We start from the raw sequence: 26,127 nt of genomic DNA on the forward strand, positions 1-26,127 counted from the left end.
GTTGGAAGTGACCTTTTCAGAACACCTACTTCAAAGCCCTTGCTCAAGCAGGTTCAGGTAGAGCAGGTTGCTCAGGACTGTGAGGTCAGGTTTTGACTATTTCCACAGATGGAGACTCCACAATCTCTCTCTGGGAAACCTGTTCCACTGTTTGACCACCCTCAGAGTAAAGTGTTTTCCTTTGTTCTGAGACTGTACCAGGGAACCTAGTGGGTACTATAATATGGTACCCACTATAAAATCCTGAATATCATGGAGACCTTGGATTGGGTTTAGCTGCTTACTGTTTCTTTCAGGGAGCATTAGCTGAAATAGTAGGCCAGCTCAGAATAGACAAATGCAGCTGGTTCTTCATTGCATATTTAAAAGAACTGTGGATCTCCTTGTCAAAGGATGTTATAGAAATCAGGACTGTGTATGGAATCAAGGGGAGATTGGGCAAGTTCATAAAAGAGAAATCCACCAATGGTAAGCAAATAGAAACACGTCTGCCTCAGGAAGTCCTTGAGTAGTTGGATGCATGTGAAAGTTATTACAGGAAGATAGCATATATGCCTACCCTCTTCTTACTCGTCAGTAGTTGTACACCTTTGACTGCCGTTGCAGATAGAGGTTGGGCGATGTGATTTCTTGATACTGCCCATAAATCTTGTGTTCCTATGCCAGTGAATCCAAGAAGTGTTTAGTTGTATATAATACAACACATCAGCTGCTCCTTACTTTGGCTACATAAAGCAGTCAAGTGTATATTCCTGTCTCCATGTGGTCCCATGTGGTCTTATATCACTTCATTTCTTGAAAACAAGGAATGAACTCCTCTCTTCACATTGTTTAAATTCATATCAGTTTAGCAGACAGCTGAAAACTCACCAGATGATGCATAGCTAGCTACAGCACTTGTGTCTAGGGATTGCACATTCAGTTCTGCGTATGTAGAATCTAAAAGCAGGCAAAAATAATGGGGAACAGAAAAACAAGAGAAACAATTTAAATGTAATAAAAATAACTGCAATTATGAGAAATGATAAACACGTGGCAGCAACTGATGCAATTCATGCGACAGTGTTTAATTTTGACACAATAATATGTTTGCCCACTGTATTCAAGACTTGCTATAAGCAGAAAAAAGATCTGTTTTATCATCAGTTCAGTGCGGACAGTGACAGAGGAAACATGAACACACACTTTAAATCTAAACAGAAGTGGAAAAAAATGTCTAAGGTCTCTGACTGTCTTACCCAATTTACATACAAACGCGAGTGGTGAGAGTGGTTACGATAAGGAACTAGACCTGAAAGCTACAGTTCGTACTGAATTTGAAGGGGTTACTTATTAACAAGATGGTGAGGAAAAGTTGAGAACTACTCCAACATCTGCAGATAATAAATGGAAGAAGGCAGGTGGGGAAGGAAGGGTAGGAACATGTAAAAATAAGGTAGAAAAGAACAAATATGATGTTGCAATTTTATAAAACATTCAAAATCATCCTGATATGCAGCACTGAGGTCCATTGTTTATATCACCATACAGAATTAATATCTTCTATGATTGTAAGTGCATTCTTCTGCTTATAGAATTAATTTAATTCCTTTGAGATTAATGCATTTGATCCCAGGAAATCTGCTGTCATAGAGAAAATAGCAAACCAGAGGGAAAAGAACAGAAGACATTTTCTAAGCTCCTTTGTGTAAGATATTTATACTTACTGGGAGATACAGTGCATAAATTAAATGAACATTTACAGGAAAATAGTTCATAGGGGATTTCCAGAAATATAAAAATGCTATTTAAACTGTGTAAAAGCTGTAAGCAGGAGAACATGTATTAAATTATAAGTAAAATGGAACTTTCAATCAAGTGTCTTCTACTGTGGTTGTATGTCAATCTAGCTGTGAGCTAATCATTTGAAAGAGGTGATGGGAATACTGTTTCTTGGGGCATTAGAAATTCCAGCCACCTCAAAATAAATGCCAAGGGATTACACTTTATGCAAAATTCAGGTGCAGGATGGCAAGAAATAGGTACTACTACTCCTGTCCAAGAGATAGTAATGTTAAACAGAGAAAGAGGGAAAAAAAAAGAAAAAAGAAATACGGAGATGAAGTCTATAATGTCTATCATTTTAGGATGTAATTTTATGCAGATGTAGCAAAAACAGTGCAAAAATTTATGTAATAATTCTTACTGCTAAGATAAGATTTAGGTAAGAATTTTGCAAAATCATTGTACTAAATCAAACTGAATCTGTTCATGAAATATTTTATGCTTGATTTCTTAAACAAGCAGCATGCGCTGGCAAGACCAGGAGGGAGAAAACCCAAAACAATGCTTGCTATGCTCAGAAAGCAGCATTGTACTATGCATGAGACTGCTTCAAACAATGGAAACATGAGGAACTCAACCCTCTGATCAGTTTGCTGTAAGAATCAGAGTATGCTACATAAGAACAGACCTGGATCAGGAGATCAAGTAACATTCAGCTGTGGAGTAATTTCTTAAATTGGACCTCTTAATACCACACAAGAAACTCCCCTTCATATTTGCACCTTGACAAATGAAAAGTAGACCTTATAACAATTCCCTTTATTCTGGTTAAAAAATAAACTAAAAATTGACCCCACCTGCAAATTTTTCACAGCTTTGCCCTCTATATTTCTTTCACCCCCTTTGGGGCTTTGGTGCCACCCTCTTTCAAAATATCTGTGAGGGAGGTTGAAGAAAACAAAGCTCAGTGCAGACAGATTGACCTACCTTGGACATTGATGTCCTTCTGTAGCCTAGACCTGCTTGATTCAGTCAAGTTCAAGTCAGCATAGATGAGATTTTCTGACATTCTTATTCCCACTTCTTTTTTTCCTTTGTTGCTGTCGAAAAGTTGTTCTCTGCTGTAACGGGCTTGTAACTTCCCTCCTCTTCTTCCTCAAGAGGAAGTTCTTTCTTCCTTCTGTCATACAGAAACCAGTAATGATAGGGGAAGTTTGATTCTAACTGATCTTTTTATAGCAGGGTTAAGGGTATAGAGTTAAGGTTAAGGGTAAGGTTGCAGCCTCGATATGACGACCTTTGTCTAGAAGGGGTTCTGGCATTGTTAGTATTTTCAAATTCTATTTTTTCCCCTTGTCTTTTGAAAAGACAAACTTTGTTAAATGAAATGGGAAGGAGAAAAACAGAACAGATTCAGAAGTGAGGTCTGAAAAGCAGTGTAAAGCTCTCAGTGTGGACCTGCAGCACATCATAGGGAGCAACCCTGAGTTGTTCAGGAGGCAGCGCTCTCAAAAGCAGACATCTGAAAGTATGATATATTTGTTCCTGATCTGTAGAGAAATGTATTCAATACTGCTGAAAGAGGACCCTGCCACACTTCAGGGTTTTGTCATGTGGCTGCAGCTTTTTAAAGCCAGAAACATCTGAATTCCTGTGTCCTGAGGAATGTGGGTTTCATGCAGCTCACAAACATGTTCATCCCCTCTGTGGGTAACTTCTGATGGCAAATTGGGATTCCTAAAGTGGGATGGCTCCAGCATGTTTCAGGAAGGGCCAAGGGTGGTTAATTTGCAAAGGCAGCAACTAGAAAAGTTTAGCCTAAACACAACAATCCCCAGACTTTCCAAGTTTTTAATCCCCACGACCGATGCTTTCTTAGAACAGAAGATGGCAGGTATGTGGACCATGTGCTGTGAATCATTTTTAAAGGGAGTGCTCATAGCAGCAATTAGCAATTGAAAATACCAGATTTACTAACATGCCCTGAAGGCAAATTGATCTGCCCGGAGAAATCTCCTGCCCTCATTAAAGTACAAGGGAGGATGAATGGATAGCTCTGTACTCTTGGCCTTGCCATGACTTGACTACACTGTGAGTGAGAAGAAATATGATATATTCCCATAGGAATTTGAAGGGGAGGGGCTTTATTATTGTTATTATTTTTTAAGTGAGAATTGTGAGAATTAAGATAACGTTACTAAGAAGAACACAGTGATCTCACTAATATATTTTATTTGGGATACAGCTCTAGATGTCTGGATGATTCTCTTGGAATCTTTTGGAATCTGGGATTCTCCTCATGAGTTTGCCTTCAAAGCAAATCATTTTTTTTCTGCCCGTGCTTCAGTTTTAGGTAAGATAATTACTAGCCATTTAATATTCATCAGCCCAATGAAGAAGGAATCCACACTGCTTAGTTATCCTTCTAACCACTCTGTTGCTTGCTTTTAAAGTCAAAAAGTGTTTTTACCTGGTATATTAATTATTGTCAAAATAAGCAAAGGCTCTGCCTTGGGGAGTGTAGGGAGAGAATTTGTTGGAAACTTCCAGTATGAAACTTGAAATTTGGAAGAGTCAATATGGTGACTAAAACCATAATTCTGAAATTTGTGCCAGAGGAGATGTTGACATGGCATATCTGTGTATACCTGACTTGTAGGATGAAATACATACCATACTCATAACCAAAAAATGACGCCACCAGAGAGCTACCATGGATAGAGATCTCTGAAGAGTTAAGGAATCAAACCAGCTAATGATAGCTGCTCCTGGTGATGACCAGTACTTCACCAGAACTGTCTGAGCAAACCTGGGCAACTGACAGTAGCTTATATAATAACAAGACCTACATGATATAAAAAAGTGCACAAACCCATGATCCTTCCCCTATCAGCGTACACATCAGAGATTACATCAACCACAGTATGCACTCTCATAAAAAGAAAGTATTAATTATGATTCTTTCTGATGTCAACTTGAACTCTAGTTTTGTACGTGAGGAAGAGAGGACCTGATGGCAGGTTGTACCAGTATAAGAAGAGGGTCTTATAGGTAATCACATATGAATATATACCATGAAAAGGTTTCTTCTGGTAGTCTTGTTCTTGCCATGGCTGTAAAAGAAAAACCAGGAAGAGGACTGTGAAAGACATGGTACAAAGAGAACGGAGCAAAGAGAGAGATTTGTTTACATGATGAGTTGTCACACAGCTTGTGAATTATGGTAAACTCTAGAAAAGTTACTAAACCAAGCAGAGGAAGTACGTATTCTGATTTCTTGTGGTCTGGCCTGTTCTTCCTGTTCAGATTGGTTTGGCTGTGATGGAGCTAAGGTTTTTTGTAGCAACCTGTGTGATTCTGTGTTTCAGATTCGTGGCTAAAACACAAATTGGTGACACCCCAATGTTTTAGCCATATCTGAACAGTGCTTGCACAGCCTGAAGGCCTTCTCTGTTTCCCTCTGTGCCCTACAAGTGAGGAGTCTGTGGGTGGGCAAGAAACTGGGAGGGGGCACATCTGGAACAACTGACACAAACTGACCAAAGAGATATTCCATACCTTCTGATGCTGTGCTCAGCAATAAAACTTGGAGGGGGAAGTTCTTCCAAAGTAACTATGGCTTGGGGACTCGTTAGGCATCAGTCTGCTGGTGGAAGGTGGAGAGTGATTACCTTTGCATCACTTGTTTTTGTTGTTGTTGTTGCTGTTTTGTTTTGTTTTCCTTCATTTGTTTAACTGTTTTTGTCTTGGTCCACAAGTTTTTCTGACTTTTACCCTTCCTATTCTCTCCTCCATCCCATTGATGGGAGGAATGAGCAAGGATCTGTTGTGTGCTTAGGTGCTAGCTGGGTTTAACTGACCACAATTCCTTATGTGCTCTACTGCATTCTCTGTTTGCACTGTTATCATTTTATTTATTTATTTATTTTTCCTTTGAAGGACCTCTATTTTACTTGCAGCTGAAGAGCTTGTACTGTTTGAATGTCATCTGTGAACTTGACCTATCAGTAGAGAAAAATGGCTTCAGGAAATGTGGGTACAGTTCAGAGACCAATGGAACTTTGAACCAGAAAATTGAAAAACATTTAAAATTTATTCTTGATGTTCTCTTCTACTGCTAGTCATGTTCTCAGGAGCATAAATCTGTCCGAACCTACTGCAGATGCAATGGCACCTTGAAATACGGTTTACAGAAGTCAAAACGTGGTCAGGCCATTTTACATGATTTTGGGTTCCTATGCATGCTATCAAGCTATTGCGGTTTTCTCTAGGGCATCTCAGCATACACCTTCAGTCTACTGAAACTGAGGAGCTTAGCCTACTGAAACTGAGCATCTTACTGTTTGGCCATGAAATCTTTCAGATTCATTCATCTGTTGGTGCACTGAAAAAGTTAGTCTGCTTACTGTGAAGTCATTCATGTACGTGACTTCATGTTGAACTACCAGTGCCAACGTACAAATGAGTAGATGAGTAAGAAGTCATGCAAAGCAACCCAATGCATTTGACCTCCATCCTTTAGTTTGATGTGTTTCATTCTTCAGATGCTCATTTTCTCTTTAATTCATAAGCTCATGTAACCTTTTTAAGAAACATGCAAGAAAAGACAAACCTTGAATAAAGTCAAATATTATGGCTGTATTGTTTTCTGTTTCATCTCTCTCTCTCTCCTTTTTTTTTTTTTTTTTTTTTAGGAACTAAAAACTGTGGGAAATTACTCACAGGAAAGGTGCTTTTGAAATTCTGCCTTACAAGGAGAAATATAATTGCATGTAAAAAGGGAAATTATTGTTAACAGAAAAAGATGGTTTAGAAGGATTTGGCAAATATATTATTATTCTGGTACACTTCACATCATGCTGTTAGACATCTTTATGGAAAATTTTTGCCTGTAAAAGCTTCCAGCAGAACTCCAAGTTCAGTGTTGATATGCTACAGATACCACACTGCAGCAGGTCTCCCTTTGGTTTAAAATGATGTTTTTGTCTTCCATAGTAGAACATTTGAGTTGTTAATAAAAGGCCTATGTTCTGGACGATGGCCTGTCCCAGGACATACTATGCAACAAAAACAAAACAACCTTTACTTCATATGGTTCAGAAGTCAGTTTCACCTCTTTTCCACTTAAACATTATATATAGAAAACTCTTCTTTTAGCCAAAATATTTCTACTGATAAAAGAACTTTTAGGAAAAACTAGAAATGAGAATATCTGCTTTTCACTTTTCCCAGTAATATATCAACTTTTTTTCTTTCTTTTTTCTTTTTTTTTCTTTTCTCTTTTTTCTTTTTTCTTTTTTCTTTTTTTTTTAATAATATTTTATATGAATGTATTTTGGTTTGTAAAGAATATTTTCATGATATTTCTTTGAGGAGTCCCAGCCTGCTTTGTAGAATATCATGACAGGGTTGAAGTTGAAGTGCTAAATTTAATTGCAGAGTCACAGTTCCTTAGGCGTCACACTGTAAGAAAATATCTATGTACAGTTAGAAAGGAAAACAGGAAAACTTCAGCATGATAGATTAGCCATTACACTTGCATATATTTAATGTCAAGGCATGGGATTCTTGTGGTGTTCTATATCTTCACATTTTGATGATGTTTCAGGTCTATTATTCAATGAACACCCAGCCATTGCCTCATTATTACCTGGCAATCAATAGATAAATTCCCTGACGTGCAGTCATTGGAATACATGCTTTATTGCTGGATATGGCAAAACTGGCTTTAGATTCAAATATATTACTTGGATTATTAATTAAAATATTTTAATAACTAAGGAGCCTAGTTTTCTGTACTGACCTAAGTGCAGGTTGTGAGTATATAACTAGAGATTAGATAACAATTACTGAAATATCTGTGAGCAAATATACATCGTAACCCATCTATGAAAGCTCTGGATTTAATAATTAATCACCAGCTATTCAAGAAATGACATCATATTCCTGTCTTTACTGCATTATAGTACATTGTTTTTTTGATTTAGAACAAACTACAATAGAAAGTATTTTTCAGGAAAATAAAATAACTGTCAATACACACAGAACCTATTTCTTCCAAAGGGAGAGAATATTCTATTATTTAGGTATCTTCTCATGTTCACGTTGGGGCTGGAATACTCTGATACCAGGTGGTCACTTGTAGTGACTTCTTCATCAGGCCAGTGATCTGTTCTAGTATTCTGCCCCTCACTTCCTATACTCAGAGGAAAAGATAATCCAAGCAAACAACAGCTGTGTGAGAAAAAGAAGAGGAAGTGAAAGAGTTTCTTTGGTGGTTGATGATTCAAAGTTTTGTACTGCGGTCAAACGAAGGTTTGCAGTAGCTCTCAGATCTGACAGTGTCAGTTTTGCAGAAATATTGTGACAGAGAGCCCGCTCTGGAATATGAATGTCTCTGATGAGACCACTCTCACTTTTCTGGATTTCCTGTGGATGGAAGGAAAGAGGCAAAATAAAATTACAGTTTCTCTGTCTAAATAGGTTGGGAGCCACAAGAATTCAGAGATAACACTGTAAGTTTTGGATATGTTTTAGTCAATTTTCTAGTTGTCTGGATGAGTAACTAGTCATCTCAGAAAAAGTCATGAGACAGAAGAGAAACCCTCTGAGACAGGAGAAAATGAATTTTACATCCTTTCTCAGTTTATGAGATTTTTTCCCCCTGATTTATCTGTAAGATCAGTAAGTATGAGGCTAATATGTAATTAGAGAAGTAAAGGCTAGGAAGCCATGTCCCACGGGATTGAGCTCTCTGGATCGTCCTAACTGCCATGTTGCTTGAGGGATCTTCAGCACTACTTTATTGTTTATTGCATCAAAAATGCCCTTCTGTAGCATTACCTGTTAAGCACTGGTATATTACTGAGATGCAAAAGGTTTTTTTTTCTCTCTGAAGAATGTTTAATTTTTTTAGAACAATGGTAAATGATTATTAAACATCTCTTGGACAGTTGCTTGCAGTTGCAGCCTAAGAGATGGGCTTTCATAATTCAAGTACTCTCTTTCATTTACAATAGATAAGCTGTAGATAAGCTGGTATTTCTCATGGTGGTGTGTGTTGGCTCTGTATTTCAGCTGTGCTTAACTCTCAGAACCTCAGAGGTGACACCATTTTCCCAACCACAGGTTGTGCAGAAGGGGGACTTACATTAATGGTTTTAATCACAACTATTTGATCTGCCTCCTTGGCTGCTTTCTCTGCAGTTTTGACAGTTTCGTTATTCCAGTCAACAAAGTCCATGGCCATCATTCCTTCCACTGCACTGGGGAGAGAGTAAGGGGAAATGGGGAAGTAGAGAAGACAAGCAGTGAGGAGGAAGGAGGAAAAAAGAAAGGAAGGGGAAAAAGAAGAGATTTTTAAGGTGGTGGAATTGATAAATTCCTGCAACAAGGGAATTCAACTAGACAGATCCAGATATGTGGGTATATCTTCCCTAAGACCATTTCATTTACATTCTCTTTTCCATTTACCATTCTTGATAGCTACATTTTGCTATGCTACATCCAGAAACATGCTGACTCAAGACTCACTCTGAGGCCTCCTGCTTGAGTACATGCGCAACATACAAAATGTCAGGGTAGCCCATACAGCTGGAGATGTTGTTACGAGGGTAGTAGAAGAGGAATGAGAGACACATCTCATTCATGGTGCTTGGCCCAGCCTGCAAAGACATAAGGATGACTCAGAGGTCTACTGAGATTCAAAGGGGAGACAGTTTCTCCTCAAGAAAGCACTCTTGTTTACAGGTCCTGCAGATCCTGTGTGGTGAATAAAGAAGAACCTGATTGTCTGTCAGTTAGAACCAAAGAATTCTCCCGGCAGTTCAATAAAGAGTCTGCTCTGTAATTTTATAACTTAAATGTACTTGTTTTGTCTTTCAGGAAGACTATCGTAATTGTATTTCAATCTATGGGATCTTAAAGTCTGAAACTTTGCAAAGTTCTTCTGAAACATTAAGGGGAATATCTGATATATATATATATATAATATTTGATCTGCTCTGCATTGTATGTGCTCTAAAATAAGTCAGTTATGAAGCTAGAGTATGACAATAATTGCTTATGTGCTGTGTTGTGCAGAAATGTATAATTAAACTGGTGGTTGAGATCTGAACAAGAAGAGTTAAAAAGAATGACTTTATATTTTGAGAAGTCCAGATCAGATCCAGCTGCAAGATTAGTTCACTTTCTGTATTTGACCCAAACTGTCAACTAAATACAGTTGTTCAATGATTGAAAAACAACTCAGCTGCAAGTTTCTCTACTTGCATATGACTTTTTGGACAAGGGTTAGCTTGTATGGTATTAGGTGCAAGACATCTTTGGGATCTGCTCATAAGCCTAGAGTAGGAGGGTCTCAATGGTGAGCTACTCTCCAGCCACAGCACAACCTTGCAAGGCATGCCTCAGTATGTCTGATATTGTGTCTAGCACTAGAAGCATTTGACAGTGCCATATTTGCTTTGCCCAAAGGATTTTAATGGGACTAAACTAATTTTAAAAGCAATGGAAAAATGGTAGGTAGAAAAACAAACTTACAAAAGTAATCCCTGACCGATCCAGTGTCTGAAAGTTACATTCGACCAGGATCTCATCCCCCTAGGGAACACAGTAGGTCATACCATCAGAGCTGTACAGACAAACCACAGACAACAACCACATGCAGGAAAGAGGCCAAGGCCTGAAGTGGAATGAAGGACAGAATATGTCAACATATTCTAACATCTCTGACACATGTCACCTCCCCAGCTTGCTCTCCCACAGCTACATTCCAGAAGAGGAATGAACGTACTGGTTTGATTACAAGGATTTCCTTCATGTCCCGAATCTCCTGCAAGGTGAAGTCATACTTGTTGTCCTCACAGATGATCCCCAGCTGTTTTCCATTCCTGGCAAAGATGTACAAGGGGAGAGGGTTATAATGTTTGCAGAGGGGAGTGTGGAATAACTGATTCCCAGATGAAATAAATGGAGCCGAGGAAAATCCCATCCAGACATCATGCTTGATCTCTTTTTTACATAACTTACACAACACAGTTTTAGTGATGGTCCCAAACACACACTTCAAAATCTTTTTTTTTTCTTTTTAAAATTTTCTGGGATCCCAGAATTAAGAACTCCAATACCTGCACTACAAAGCACCAAAAAGAAAGATTCTCTGACCCTAGCATAGTAGAGCTGGCAAGCTGTGTAGGCCCTCCCATGCAGGTGCATCAAAAGTAGGTTAAAGTAAATCTGATATTTCTATACTGCTATTTTCATTTTTATTTGCTATTTCTACATTGCTTTTTGATACCGCTCTTTAGGTGGTCTTTGCTCAGCTTGAGCATTGTTAATCCATCAACATTACAAGTCCTTATATCTTGCTGAGTACCTCTAAAATGCCAAGAAAGAAGATGCTTTGTCACATAACACAGTTTATGTGTATCATGTGACTTGCATAAAAAGAAGGAGCCCCAAACTACTGCTATCATTTGGAACAACATAGCTTTACCTTCTTCACATATACTTGCTATGGGTGCTTTGGCACGTAGGAATATTTTGAAACTAAACACCTAAAAAGGAGAGAGACCTGTGCTACCAAGGCCCTGAGTCAAAGGCTCCAGAAAAAAAGCCACCTTCCAGAGAGAAATTTTCAGCCAGGGACAACCACAGTAAGTCCCTAAATTGTTATCAAGGATAATCACAATCGGCTATATTTTACCAAGACCAACTTCCAAACAGGCTGAGGGCTCCACTAATTAGACAAATAACTAAGAACAACATAGTCATCCTACAAGGGAAATCCCAGAAAAGAATAATCACCCCCCACAGCTCACTGCGACTGAATCAGATCTGTTCAGAAATTGTTTCAATTTGACTTGACTTTCTGGTTTGGAACTTGTGCTTGAGGTGATTTCAGGGCATGGTCCTAGCATGATGAAATCTGTAAGAGTCTTTTCTCATATATATGTTCATCCTAAGTAAATTGAACAAATAGGAGAAGGGGTAATGGTTTTAAACTAAAAGAAGTTAGGTTTAGATTAGATATAAGGAAGAAATTATTCACTACAGGGGTGGTGAGGCACTGGAACAGGTTGCCCAGAGCAGTTGTTGAAGTCCAGTTTCTGGAAATGTTTACGGTCAGGTTGGATGGGGCTTTGAGCAGACTGGTCTAGCGGGAAGTGTCTCTGCCTATGGCAGGGGGGTTGGAACTGGATGATCTTTAGGGTCTCTTCCAACCCAAATTGTTCTATGATCCTATGAACTCTCTAGACAGAGGGGTCTGGGAATTTAGTGTGAGAGCACAGCCACATAAAGACCAAGCAATGCCAAAGTTTCTTGGCATTCCTGATGGGACCCACATTACACCCCAGATGCATCAGTGATGCTGTGTAGACAGTCAGAGAACCTCACCTCGAAGGTGTCACAGTGAGCACTCTAATATTATAATGTTGCTGGAACGTCTTGGGCTACACCCATATGGCTAAACAGCATGGACTGTTCTTGGGCTAAATAGAAAGGTCTAAGTGCCTGACTCCCTGTAAAGTCTGAAGTGTGATGCTTGGCTCATACTGGGTTGTTCTGAAATTAGAAACCTAAGGAAGAGAAAGTGTTCATACCTATGCTGCCAAGCACTTGGACCTCTGTTACGCCTTTTTGGCCTAAAGCACAACTCCCCCCCCCCCCGCTTCAGTTTATTTATAAATTTAAATTGGCAGAAGTAGTGTTCAAACACTATGCTGCAGACCATGATTTGCTATTTTCATAGGTTGAAAGTGAGAGCTCATGTCTCATGGCTTGGGGTGTGATCAGACAGTGCATAGGGGAGAAGAAATCTTTAGAGTGGGAGGATGGTAAAGGAAACCAAACCCACTATAATTTTGCCTATACAGTCCATGGGAACTGGTACATGCAAACCACAGAAGTGCACCTATATAGCCTTGGGCTGAGTCTGGCAAGCAGGGCCAGACATGTCAGAGCACCTTGTTGCAGCTGACCAGTGTAGAAGAGCAGCAGTGCAGTGCTTGAACTCACTGCCTGGGGCTATCTTATTTGACAGCACATGCATTCCTAGTCTTTCACTCTTCACTGAACTGACCCATCTTTCTCTAAGAGCTAGTTGTTGGCACTACAGTTCAGACTCTATGGAGTCTCCTGCACTAACAGAATGGAAATGACCCCAGGAACAGGATTCTTGTCCACTCTGACTGAAGAGTCAGTGACTGAGCCCATGGCAGGGGAAAGAATATGTCTCTTACCTGTACTGGGTAACCTTCACTCCTCTGCCAGCCAGGTGAGTGTGAAGCAAGTAGGCAAAGATGTGCAGATCTGGAACCGGTGTCCCATTCATCTGCAGTCCAAAAAAAGTGGGTCATGGCCTCACAGTCAGAGCTTAGCAATACACATTTAAGCCTGCCCATCAAGTCAAAAGCTTGACTGAACCTCTCTAAATGTCAACTTAGCATTTTTTTTAAAAAACGAGTTTTAGCCTGTCCCCTCATGGAGGTTGTTACTGTTGAAAGGTTGTTCTGGTGAGCCTTTCTGAAAATTTCACTTTAGGTAGTTTGAAATAGGTGTCTGAGTCTATGATTTCTCAGGCTGGGTACTGTAAGTATATTTTGCTATCAGCTATTACAAGCTAAAAAAAAAAAAAAAAAGACAAGATAGAAAAGAGGTAGTAAGTTAAACATGTAGATACCTGAACCCTAACAAAGACCAAGGAATGGAAAGAGAAACATCAAAAATCATAAGACTGAACAATGAATGGGCTATTAAAAGAATGACCAAAGTGTAAACCAGAAAAGGTTCAAAGAGAATCCTAATAACTGGTGAGAAGAAGAAAATCAAGGTTACCTCAGGGCTCATAAGAAGGAGCAAACCTCTAATAGGATGTTCAATTAAAATAGTAAAACTTTTAAAATTGTAAAAATGTAAAATCGCTCAATTAAATGTAAAATTTATGGGATGTTGTAAGTGGATTGTGGGAATGTGCAAAATGCATTATGGGATGTTTAGGGAAAATATCAAAGGTAGGGAAATAGTAACAAACGTAGGACAACGGGGAGAGGAAGGAGAGAGTCCAAATGTACTTCAGCAGAGTTAAGGTCAGTGTACTAGTCTGGCCAAGCCTGGTACTTGACCTCTGCAGTCTATATATACTACCTTGTTACACTCTATTGCTAATTATTTTCTGTGTGAGTGTGCCTTCTGTACTACATATATGTAAGACTCAAGGTCCCCGCAAGACACTGCATAAAAGGTGCCTAGGTCTGGGCACAAATACTGGAAGGACTTACAGAGCGAACCAGAAATTGGAGTGACCCAGAAGTATGAGTACATGTGAGAGCTGCATGAGAGTATGTGCATGTTCCTTCCAATTCTTTGCGTGCATTAAAAGGAGCGTGGCCAGCAGGTCAAGGGAGGCGATCCTCCCCCTCTACTCTGCCCTTGTCAGGCCTCACCTGGAGTACTGTGTCCAGCTCTGGGCTCCCCACTACAAAAAAAGACAGGGATCTCCTGGAAAGAGTCCAGCGGAAGGCCACAAAGATGATATGGGGCCTGGAGCATCTTTCCTATGAAGAAAGGCTGAGAGACCTGGGTCTGTTCAGCCTGGAGAGAAGAAGACTGAGAGGGGATTTCATCAATGTGTGTAAATACCTGAGGTGTGGGAGACAGAGGGATTTGGCCAACCTCTTTTTAGTGGTTTGTGGGGATAGGACAAGGGGTAATGGCCACAAGATAGAGCACAGGAAGTTCCGCACCAACATGCGAAAGAACTTCTTCACAGTGAGGGTGACGGAGCACTGGAACAGGCTGCCCAGGGAGGTTGTGGAGTCTCCTTCTCTGGAGATATTCAAGGCCTGTCTGGACACCTACCTGGGCAGCCTGCTCTAAGGAACCTGCTTTGGCAGAGAGGTTGGACCCGATGATCTTTCGAGGTCCCTTCCAACCCCTTCAATTCTGTGATTCTGTGATTCCTCTAGTGAATTTTAACCTTGATTTGCCAGATAGGAGGAACGGGACTGGGTCATTTGTGTTGTCTGTGCTCTCAAGGGTACCCCCATGTCTGTGCTCACCCATGTGGTACCTGTAAAGGTACTGTACTCCTGTCCGTGTTGATCTGTCAGTGGCCAGCTGAGACCACTCTCTGGTCGTGTGTGTTTGGGTAGGTGGGATGGAGTGGAGGATGTCTGTATCTTTGGAGTTTGCCCCCAGTCTCAGCACTGGCTGGGACTGGGAACAGTGAAAGGAGTATCTAGTAGTCCTGGAGGGGGTAAATCCCCTGGACCCTACAGTCCACTGGAGTTGACTGTTGTTAGCAACCCCATGGCAGTTTTTAGAGGGATGTGAGCTCTCTGCCCTAGAGGTATCTTCTTGACCTGAGAGATTGCACCACATCCTCCCAGCCCAGCACCTGCCTTCCTGCACCAGTACCACATACCTTGTGGTAGGACAAAGTTCTCACGTATGGTGGAACAGACTCCCTTGGGGGTCTTGGGAAGCTTTACATTCTTTGCTTATACACACACACACACCATTTACTTAGATGTTGTGAATGGGTACTTAAGCCATGATTTTGACATGCTTACACAGCTCTGCTAATGCTCTTGGGTCAAACCCTGGGTCTCTTCTGAGCAGTTTTGCTGGAAAAGATATTCATTTTGCAACATGCAGAAATGGAAGGCAAGATGGCACCCTGCACCAAATGGCTTTTGGACGTGTCTAGAGCAAGACGAAAGACCAAAGTGAGAAAGATCAAGAAAACAAGAAGGATTTCTTATGTCTTTCCCCCACACTCACTTCATCAAACTGGCTTGAATTGCAAAGGCCGTAAGATCTGTAGGATTCTGCTCCAGGAGGAATGAAATGCACAGGGAAAGTGAAGATGCCTGTTTGCAGTACCCCCACATCGTACTTTCGTACCTCTGGTGTATAGTAGATTCGTACCCCTGAACTGTCGATCAAGCCTTTAAAATAAAAATAACCGCTCCTTCAGCAATGACTCCAGAAACATCTCTGGTTTACATGACCCATTTCCTTGGTTTTCCATCCATCCTGTGCATGTCTGAATCCTCACCTTTCCCAGCTCCCACGTCCACATCCCCAGTCCCCTCAATACCCAGATATCCACTGCTTGACTGTCAGTACCCTGTACACATCAGTCTGTTCTGCTCACATCTGTACCTTGTTCTGTTCACGACTGTACCTTGAGTCCCTTGTGTTCTGTGTTCTCCTTTACCTCTGCCCTCTTCCCACCCCTGGGCCTCCAGGCATGCCTTGTTGTCCTGACTCTGGATAATTTCCCATTCTTCTTCAAGAGGGAGCACTGGCTAGTTATCAGCAGAGGGGCCTGAAGCAACACCACCTAGAGTGTCTCATTCCCAATTACGGAACTGGAATAGGCACAGATTGACAGGAGGGCCTAAGCCCTCCACCCTACCTGCAGTGACACGATTCACTGTCATGTACAATCTCAAAGTCATGCAAGGTGCATGGTTGCACAAATCTTCACTCACAGTGTATCTCAGTCTGATCCTGCCTATAGGCTCAGGTGGTTTCTATCAAAACTTTAGTTTTGCCTACTGTAAAATGATAATAAATAACATGGTAGCATCCTTCATCACTTGTCATAGGGATTGAGTGCTGGAGGTCATGGTAGAAGCCTGAGGTGATACTATTAGCCTCTCAGGACTTCATCCTGACCTGATATTCCTATTTCTCCTGTAGTCAGTCTGACACTTTTCACTCTGCTCCTCTTTCCCACAATGCCCACCTTTTCTTGATGTTCTTCCTAACACTCCCATGTACCGTACCTGCTAGTATGTACCAGCAGATAGATGTGCTTAGGTTTCTCTATAACAAGACTTGTCTAACCTAGGCAGGTATAACTTTAGAATTCTTCCTGAATGGGAGCCAGTTAAGTTTCCTCTTACTGTCTGAAGGTTGTACTGATCAATACATGGAAGGATTTCACACAGTAACTCTTTCCTAATTGGTATGTAGGTGAAGTCTGAGACTACCATCCTGCTGCTGTTCTTTGTCAGACAACTGCCCAACATTACCCACCTGATACTAAGTCAAAATTGCTGTAATGGATTTCCAGTCGGACATACTGAGGGTCCCAAGGTGTCCCAATGGAATATGCAGCATCATCTGGAAACTGATAAGACTTGTGGAGAAATAAAGATACATGAAGTAATTAGTAATTTTAACTCTTCTCTCTCTCTCTCTTTTTTTTTTTTTTTTTTTTTTTGACAGGGACAGAATATGGAAACTTAGAAAAATAAAGTTTTGATTTTCTTGCATCTGTGAATATTTTTTTAGACTTTGTTAAAAACCAAAATGTTGTCAAAAATTCTTCCTGTTCTATTTTTTTTTTCTGAATTGAAATAAGGAAGAATTTTCAAAATTTATTTTTCCATTATCCTTTTGACTGGTTTCGTTTTTATTTTGTTACTATATCTTATAGGATATTTATATAAAGTATAAATTCTTGCATTGAATTTCACATCAGCATTGGAACTGCATAATTCGAAATCTAAATAAAACGAATGTGTTTTGTCTAAAATTCATCTCCTACATCTTTTCCTCCCCATGTACATCCATACCATAGAACTACAAAATACATTTTGCTCTGAGAAGTGAAGTAACCATCACAATATAGATGCTATAATTTGTGTAACCCTGACTATCAACTAAACCACTCATCCATGAGCACCAACTTCACCTAACTTTTAATTTTATTATGCTGAAAAACAAGTGGAGCCAGTAGGAATGAAGGCAGCGAGTAGGTACGCTCCTTTCTCTTATGCAAGATTAGTCCAAGGAGAGTTTTGTCACGTTAATGTCAACATTATCAAAAGGTCAGAATGAAAGCCTTACTATTTGACATATAATAACTGTTCAATGCCTGTATGATAATAACATGCACATACACTCTGCGTATCAACAGCTATGTAGAAATCAGCATCTTCAGCTGATCCCACAGATGACTTGAGTGAGAACAGAACGAGAGTCCCCCAATTTGATTGGCTCTGCAGGACAGTGAGGTCTTACTGGATAAGCTGACAAGAGGGGTTACCACTATTCACAACAAGAAATAAGGAAGGGAACGGGCCCCACAGACTCACCTCTCCTCCAACAGCCCAGCCCACAACCACCTGGGAGCACAGGGCAAAATCTGGATTGGCTCCGTAGCAATCATCTATGCCACTTGGTAACACACTGGCATTGCCACAGGCATAAATCAGAATATGATGAACTAAAGTTATGTTGTGGGGTGTTATTACAGGTTCAAACTGTAAGCAAGAGAAAGAGACAAAAAAGAAGTTATTTTCAATCCTAATACATTTATTTCCCAAGGAACAAGGAAGAACAGCTAACCACAGCTTGAGTGAACAGATAATCAGATTCACAAGGTGAATGGCAAACTGGATGATGGTTTATCCACTAATTTCCATACTCACCCAGCAGAGTCCATTTTTTCCAGAATTGAATTGCACCTTCCTCTAAAGCACGTTTCTTTAGTCAGAATTACAGGGATGTCTATTTGCCCTACTATGTTGGGCAGTGTGATTCCAGACTACAAATATAACTAGTTTACCTCATGAACCACTTTATTGGCTGAATAGCAAGATAAAGAACCTTGACCTTGGATGCTTGATCTAGGTTCACTGTAACTTGCTGTCCCCTCAGTTGTGCCAGCACAACTATAATCAAGATATTTTAAAATAAATCTGCAAATAACCTGGATCTGTTTATGAATCATTGAAGTTTTACTAGTACCAGTGAGATCAGGCCTCAAAATCCTGATGTTACCACCAGAACTGACTAAAACTCCTGAGTTTGTTCTGTAGGCTTTTCTTTTTGTCTTTTAAATTCTTGCTTTTCCAGTCCATGTAAATTCTTCCTTCTGAAATTTTATGTCAATTCATTAGAACATCTCTTTTTTAAACCTTCAAAACCTGGAAAATTAAGAAGGGTTGGGTGACATTAAAGCAAAATTGTCTCAATTTGAGAATTAAACTAGCTTTGGTAAGTTCATGTTTTTCCTTTCCTTTCCTTTCCTTTCCTTTCCTTTCCTTTCCTTTCCTTTCCTTTCCTTTCCTTTCCTTTCCTTTCCTTTCCTTTCCTTTCCTTTCCTTTCCTTTCCTTTCCTTTCCTTCCCTTCCCTTCCCTTCCCTTCCCTTCCCTTCCCTTCCCTTCCCTTCCCTTCCCTTCCCTTCCCTTCCCTTCCCTTCCCTTCCCTTCCCTTCCCTTCCCCTCCCTTCCCCTCCCTTCCCTTTCCATATTCAATCTTTAAACTGCTTCAAGTGTTAATTTGCCTTTTATATAGATATGCTTAGAAATTTCCAAGAACAAAAGGAAAAGTCCTTGAATTCTTATCAAATACAGAAAATTCTGCAGGCTCCCTTTGCTCTCAAAGATACTGATAGGTAACATGGCCTGAGTTCATTACACTGAGAGAATCAGACTTGTAGGAAGATTTCTTCGGGTGTGATGTACATAAAGATAATTCCAAGGTTAGAAATGAGGCAGAGAATATTTTTACACAATCCAGACAAATTCACTGGCTCATCCCAATGGCAGTGAAGGACACATGGAATGCTCCCAGATTTATGCTAAAAATGCTCTAAGGGACAGACTTGCAAGCATAATTGAAGGAACAAGTCTGTTCTGTCCTGTTTTTTCCCCAGCAAGACAGCCAACCAGTTTACCTTGTAGATGTGGTGTTTCTGCTTAACCATGGGCAGTGGGAGAAAGGTACAGGCATACTTGGTTTCTTCAACGGGAACAGCAAACTGGAAAAGAAGCAGACACACAAATCACCTGAAGATTCCTCTGGCAACACAATAACATGTGCAGGAAAGTGAAGAAGCCAAAAGGAGGCTGTGCAAGGAGAATGAAAAACAGAACTGGACTCTGTTCCTCCAGTCAGGAGGGAGAGAAAGATGATGCAGTTAGCAAGAGACTGATGGGGTTTTGGTAGCAATGAGTGAAATGATTAAAGGTTCAAGAAGACAAGACTCCATTCTGGTGAAGAGAAAATACTTCGGTCAGCTCCACCAGGTCTTAACAATTAACCTGTTCAATCAAAAATTTTTAATTCCTGTATGTCTAGAGTCTCACGCACAGCACATACTTTTTTTTTTTTTTTTTTTTTTTTTTTTTCTGAGTAAGTCTGTCCTCCTCTAACACATCCCAGGTAGTCTGCTCCAGGATTCCAGTTCAGCTATCCACATCTCTGAGCAAGCACAACTTAGACATTGAGTCTGGGAGCTACTGTTTTTTGTCCAATACTTACGTTGTCCAGCCTCAGGTCATAGGTGAAGAATATTTTAGGGTCAGTTGAGTTGGATGGACTTCTGTATCTCATCAAGAAAAGAGATTTAGAAAATTTTTGGCCCTTAAAGAGTTGGACTGTGTCATCAGTGCCAAATGCAGTAATGAGACGTGCTGTGTCCATCTGTAATGAGAGTGTTTCACTGGAAAATCTTAATTCCTTCCCATCAACGATAAATATGTCATTCACTCACATCATATGCATTATACCGCTGCAAACATATTAAAATCCAATACAATACTAACCACGTGCAGTTAAAAGTCACATGTATTATAAATGTGAATGTTTGGTACGTATGTTACACATGGGCAATCAAGCAATATATCAGAACACACAACAGAAAGTAACCACTGTAACACATAAACTTTGCCTTGTGCAGGCACAAAAACAATATACACATATATTTGTGTGTATATATATAATGTATATATACACATATATAAATATACACACACTTTTTTTTTTCCTTACAAATAAAGGGTGCTGGCTTCAGAAATTTTTACTAAGAATTGCTACAAGACTTAACACAAAATGCTAAAAAACCTGTAGTACCATAATTCTCCATTAGCAGCTAACACTGAGCATACATTCCTGCCTGGATCTGCCCCACCATGTAAGAACAGCAGTAGCCTTGGAAGTCTGAACCTTCTTACCATTTAGAATGGGATCATATTTCTTCCAATTAGTGAAGGTAATTGGGAAGGTCTGTCACTTCAAAGGAATATAACTAATTTTTTGAGCATGTATTTGAACTCTGGAAAAATGTTGAATATACACCTACCTCTGGACAAACATTTTTGCGTAGACTAAACTTGTATTCAAGCTTAAGAAAACACTGAGACTTACATCATCACAATTCTTTGACGGAAAACATTGTAAGAAAATATAAAACACATCAATATCACGCCCTTGAAACGGGCATTATAAATGTGGCCATATGATCCCATATTTTTCTTCATATTCCTGTAACTTTACTGTTGTGAGAAAATCTTGTTATTCTCAGATCCGATCCAGAGAAAATGGGACTACAGGGGGACATGAGAGCAATTTGGTTTGGTTTGTTGTTTGACCAGTCCCCTTCCTTACTGTGATATCCAGGTCATTTGAGTCACACGTCCGGAGGTGGCGCTTGAACAGCATGGTGGTGGAGGTCTCGTTCTCTGTTACTGACAGCAGTTGGTAGTCCTGGCTGTCATCTTCCTCAAGGGTTGCCTCATCTACCACATGAAAATCCTGGAAAAGGAAGAGTGGTAAAAGCCATAGAGAGGAGAGAAAAACTTCCTACACTCCAGGAAGTCATGTTTCTAATTACTGTTGGTGGCACCTGAATAATCCAAGTATTTCTTTCACCAAAAAATCTCCCCCACTTTCACTGCCAATTTCCACAAATAAATCAAAGATAACTCCCATCCAGTCCTGCTACATACAGCTTCTCAAGGGAAGAGCAGCCCCTGGTGTCCCATTGCCCAGAGGGTGGCCTGGATAGGATGAATCCTAGAGGATCTTCCCCACTCCCTGACAGAGGGAGTCTCCTCCTGCATACCAGGATATTTTAGCACATTTGTCTAAGTTACACAGGAACTGGGAGGTAAAGTAAGCCCTGCTGAAAAACAGGGGTAGTTTAAATATGAAATATTTGGGGCATAGCAAAGCTTCTAAGATCACAATTTAAAGATAAGTATTTTGTAAGTGAAGTACTTCGAAATAAATATGTAAAATTAAATATACCTTAAGAAAGAGAAAAACAGTGAACAGCTGTAACAACAACAAACAGATATCCAACAACATTTTTTTGGCTAGTTTTTCCACCCATTGGTCATTATTCAGATAATGAGTTTGGCATGGTTGAAGTAAAAGGGAAGAGTAAAACAAAAACCAAGGATGCAAGAAAAAGGATTAAGGAAAGAACACAAACAGAAAGCTCCACATAAACGCCATTTACAGTAACTAGCAAATTTTTCCTCAGTCTGTTCCATGGGTTCAGGAGAAATGACACACAGGCTACAACACATGTCGATTTTTGTGTTCAGTAATGTGCTTGCTTACTATAATGTCTCCAGATTTAAGTCATTGGGACATATTTTCTTATATGTAGTAAAGCTGATAAAAACTAGGATTTTTGTGGGACTGAAGTGATTTTCTAATTTAAACAAAGCTACCAAGGCAGAGAAACACTGAAAATGATAAATATTTAATCTGAATATTATGGAATGTTTAATATTAATAATTTTGAAACTGAATACTTCAATTTCTTATTTTAGGATGTACCTTTCAGGAGTTGTTAACTGCTTTCATTTTACCCTAAATTATTATTATTATTATTTTGTAATTACTCTTAAATAAAGTACAAGCAACAGTTTCTTCTAAGTTGACCGTATTATTTCCCCCCATAGTTTCATTTACCCCTATAATTTATTGTGTCACAATCACAAAAAAGATTTGAAACTCAGTATTACAACAGCAGTTTGGCAAACAACTAAACTATGAGTGAAGCTAGCTACCTTACCTCCTCCAAAGTTCACTGACTTTAGAAAAGCGTAAAGACACATTTCATGCAAAGTACATTTTACTGTTATGTGAATAGGGAAAATAAAATGTCTGAGCAAACTAAAACCACTTTGAATTGCAGATATTTAATCGGTGTGACCTTTTTCTTTTCCTGTATCTGGATAATACTAAACTTTTTCTCTTTCAAACAAACAAACACACACTGTCCTTGTATTTAGTGCCCTAATGGGCATTTTTTTTCATCTGCAGTTCAGCTGTCCTAACATCAGGCATCTAACCTTAGTTATTGCCTTTACAGTCAATGGAAAAAATCATCAAGCCCCAAGGGTGTCCTATCCTATTCCTAATGGAGCATTTAACACTGTCAGGAAGAAGCCACCTGTGGAGGTGAACACATCTCTCCACTTACTCCAGAAGAAACCCAGAAAGCTAGTTCAAACCAGATGACTGCCTCTCCAACAACTTTACTTTGGTAGAAGGACTCCCATTCACAGTACTCAAGTCAGAGCTAGGCTCCAAGGAGGTCTCTTTCACTTTGCAAAGCTAGACCACAATTCTGATAGACTTAGGCTGTGAGCTCCTACGCAAAATCAAGACAGCTGAATGCATAAATGGCAGAGAGATGTGAAAAGTTGTTCTCCTCCCTATCCGCTCAACATCTGTAGTGAGCAAACTATAAACTTTCATTTTCTTGAATTTTATTTAACCTTTGAAGAGGAAGGAAGTGATGAAAAACAGGAATTTCACATCAGAATCCTATCTGAAGTAACTCTCCCAGCAGCCTTTTCTAGTTTCGTGGTAGGTGACTGCTTTGATCATATTGAATTGGTTCTAGCTGTGGTTTTGACTCAAAGATGGGATCAGTTTATTTGCCTAACAACAACATCTAGTGCCATCTGGCATATTATAGTGTATGTGAGGTAGCTGCATGGGGCTAGCAGCCATGATATAGGACCTGCAGAAGTCCTGGGACCTTTTGGACTCTTTCAGTTGGAGGCTAATATAGCATCTAAAATGGCCCCAGATATCTAGCTTTAGCCGGTTAAGCCCATATGCTGTCAAGACAACACACTGACAATATGGCCCTTGGCAAAGAGGGATGCAGAAGACTTTTCAGAAGAGTTTTCAACTTACAGAGAAGTAGATGCTGCCATTAGGGAAGACACCTCCAATCACAATGTCAGATCCAGGCAACTCTCCATGAGGGCTGAATCCAAACGCCACCCAGCCAGTTGTGTGAACCTGCAGGTCAAAAGTCATCATCTCCTGTTCATCATGGTCCCAACGAAGGTATACCATGTTTGAAGGATCCAGGTAGACAGAGAAACGTAAGAGTGGAGGTTCAGGCTGACCAGAACAAAACCATGTGAGGAACAAGAGGAAGAGCATGCCCTTTATTCTTGAGAAGAGAACAGACATTATCCACAGGACCGCTGCAATTTCTGTGTTCTGTTGTTATCCTGAGCAGCTATTCTGCTGTGAGGGGCCCATCTTATATGGAATTACATGAGACTGGCCTGTTGCCAGAAAGGGGAACTGGAAACCAACTGTTTTATATCCAATTTAACATTTAAGAAAGATCAACACCTTACATAATATGTCCTGGCACCCTGCCTCTGTGAAACCATACTAGTCCATCCCCTGTACATATTACAACATTTTTAAGAGATCTTTTGTACCACACAGCCAAAAAAAGCAACGAAATGTTTTTGTTTTACCCAGTACTCCTTAGAATAGGTGAATGATGTCTCTTTTCCCAAAGGAAAAAGAGCTCTTCTGACTACCTGTCTTTCCTTGCAAATGCTGAAATGAACCCTGACTGTACCACCCTATTGCCTGGTGCAATAATTATTGGAAAGTTTGCCAGAAAAAGGCTGGTGAGCTTTAGTTCCTGTTTTATCAGAGGAAGCTATAGTGAAGCTATATAAAGAGGGCTCCTGTGGTAGCAATCTGGACTGGAGCTATATGGACAAAAGGCCCTATCGTAGCACCATAGAATTGTTTGGGTTAAAAGCAACCTAAGGTCCCTTAAAGATCATCCAGTTCCAGCCCCCCTGCCATTGGTAGGGACATCTTCCACTAGATCAGACTCCTCAAAGCCCCATCTAACCTGAATACTTCCAGGGTGAAGAGTTACACAACTTCTCTGGGCAAACTGTCCCAGTTCCTCACCACCCTCATAGGGAAGAATTTCTTCTTTATATTTAATCTAAATATACTTCTTCAGTTTAAAAACATTACTGGTTACTTGTCCTATCGCTACACTCCTTTCATAGAGAGTCCTCCCCACCTTTCTTGTGAGCCCTCTTTAAGTACCGGAAGGCCACAATAAGGCACCCCCAATAAGGTATCCCCAGAGACTTCTCTTCTCTAGATTAAGCAACCCGAACTCTCTAAGCCTCTCTTCACAGGAGAGGTGCTCCAGCCCTCTTATCATCCTCATGGCCCTCCTCTTGACTTGCTCCAACAGGTCCATGTCCTTCTTGTGCTGGGGGCCCCAGAGCTGAACGCAGTACTCCAGGTGGGGTCTCATGAGAGCAGAGTAGAGGGGGAGAATCACCTCCCTCAACCTGCTGGGCATGTTTCTTTTGATGCAACCTAGGAAAAATTGGACTTCTGGGCTGCAAGAGTCCATTGTTGGCTCATGTAGAGTTTTTCACCCACCAGAACTCCCAAGTCCTTCTCTACAGGACTTCTCTCAATCCATTCATCACCCAGTCTGTACTGATGCTTGGGATAGCCTTGGCCCAGGTGCAGGACATTGTATTTGGCTTTGTTGAACTTCATGAGATTCACATGGGCCCACTTTTCAAGCCTATCAAGGTCCCTCTGGATGGCATCCCTTCCCTTTGGAATATCAGCTGCAACATTCAGCTTGGTGTCATCTGAAAACTTGCTAAGATGCACTAAATCCTACTGTCCATGTCACTGATAGAGACATTAAACAGTACCAGTCCTAGTACAGACACCTGAGGGACACCACTTGTCAGAGGTCTTCACCTGCATATTGAACCATTGACTGCAGCTCTTTGAGTATAGCCCTCCAGCCAATACTTTATCCACTGAATAGTCCATCCATCAAATCCTTGTCTCTCCTATTTACAGTCAAGGATATTCTGTGGGACCATATCAAACGCTTTGCACAAGTTAATGTAGATGACATCCATTGTTCTTGTCCACCAATGTTGTCATTCTGTCTTAGAAGGCCACCAAGTTAGTCAGACCTGACTGGCCCTTTGTGAAGCCATGTTGGCTGTCTCCAATCACCTCCCTGTCTTCCATATATCTTAACATGGTTTCCAGGAGGATTCAGAGTACTAATAAGAAAAACAAAGAGCCTCAGCAGGCTTCCAACCAGTTCTGCCAGGAATTGCCTTGTGAATCTCATCTACAATTTGCCCAGTTGCATAATGCACTACAAAACATAGCCTGGGGCTGTGGATTTTGAAGAAGGTTGTATTTCATTCTGACTTACTTGCTAGGAAAAAAAAAAAGCCCATTTGTATTGTTCTGCTGAGACAAGTGCT

The 26,127-nt window shown here is 40.3% G+C and overlaps 1 protein-coding gene across 1 annotated transcript; it reads right to left on the bottom strand.

Annotated features, from left to right (window-relative positions):
- Positions 1–573: 573 nt before the first annotated feature.
- LOC118247784 (putative DBH-like monooxygenase protein 2) lies at positions 574–25,387 on the bottom strand. Its single transcript, XM_050711781.1, has 15 exons — positions 25,265–25,387; positions 23,735–23,947; positions 21,179–21,325; positions 20,054–20,215; positions 19,467–19,550; positions 17,880–18,047; positions 16,816–16,918; positions 15,550–15,716; positions 13,008–13,099; positions 10,559–10,655; positions 10,306–10,365; positions 9,298–9,428; positions 8,915–9,029; positions 8,065–8,193; positions 574–657 (listed from the first exon to the last, which is right to left on the bottom strand). Exons 1-15 carry the CDS (start codon positions 25,385–25,387, stop codon positions 574–576), a joined length of 1,875 nt encoding a protein of 624 aa, XP_050567738.1.
- Between the last annotated feature and the right edge of the window lie 740 nt (positions 25,388–26,127).

The sequence above is a fragment of the Cygnus atratus genome, chromosome 1, assembly GCF_013377495.2.
Source record: "Cygnus atratus isolate AKBS03 ecotype Queensland, Australia chromosome 1, CAtr_DNAZoo_HiC_assembly, whole genome shotgun sequence".
In the NCBI taxonomy this organism is placed as follows: Eukaryota; Metazoa; Chordata; class Aves; order Anseriformes; family Anatidae; genus Cygnus; species Cygnus atratus.

Excerpts from the sequence above, each read along its gene's own strand:
- LOC118247784 (XM_050711781.1), bottom strand. The coding sequence starts at position 25,387 with ATGAAGTTCAACAAAGCCAAATACAATGTCCTGCACCTGGGCCAAGGC. Across the intron at positions 20,216-21,178 it reads CAAATGACCTGGATATCACA|ATGGACACAGCACGTCTCAT; the intron begins GTAAGGAAGGGG and ends CTCTCATTACAG. Across the intron at positions 19,551-20,053 it reads ATGACCTGAGGCTGGACAAC|TTTGCTGTTCCCGTTGAAGA; the intron begins GTAAGTATTGGA and ends CTTCTTTTCCAG.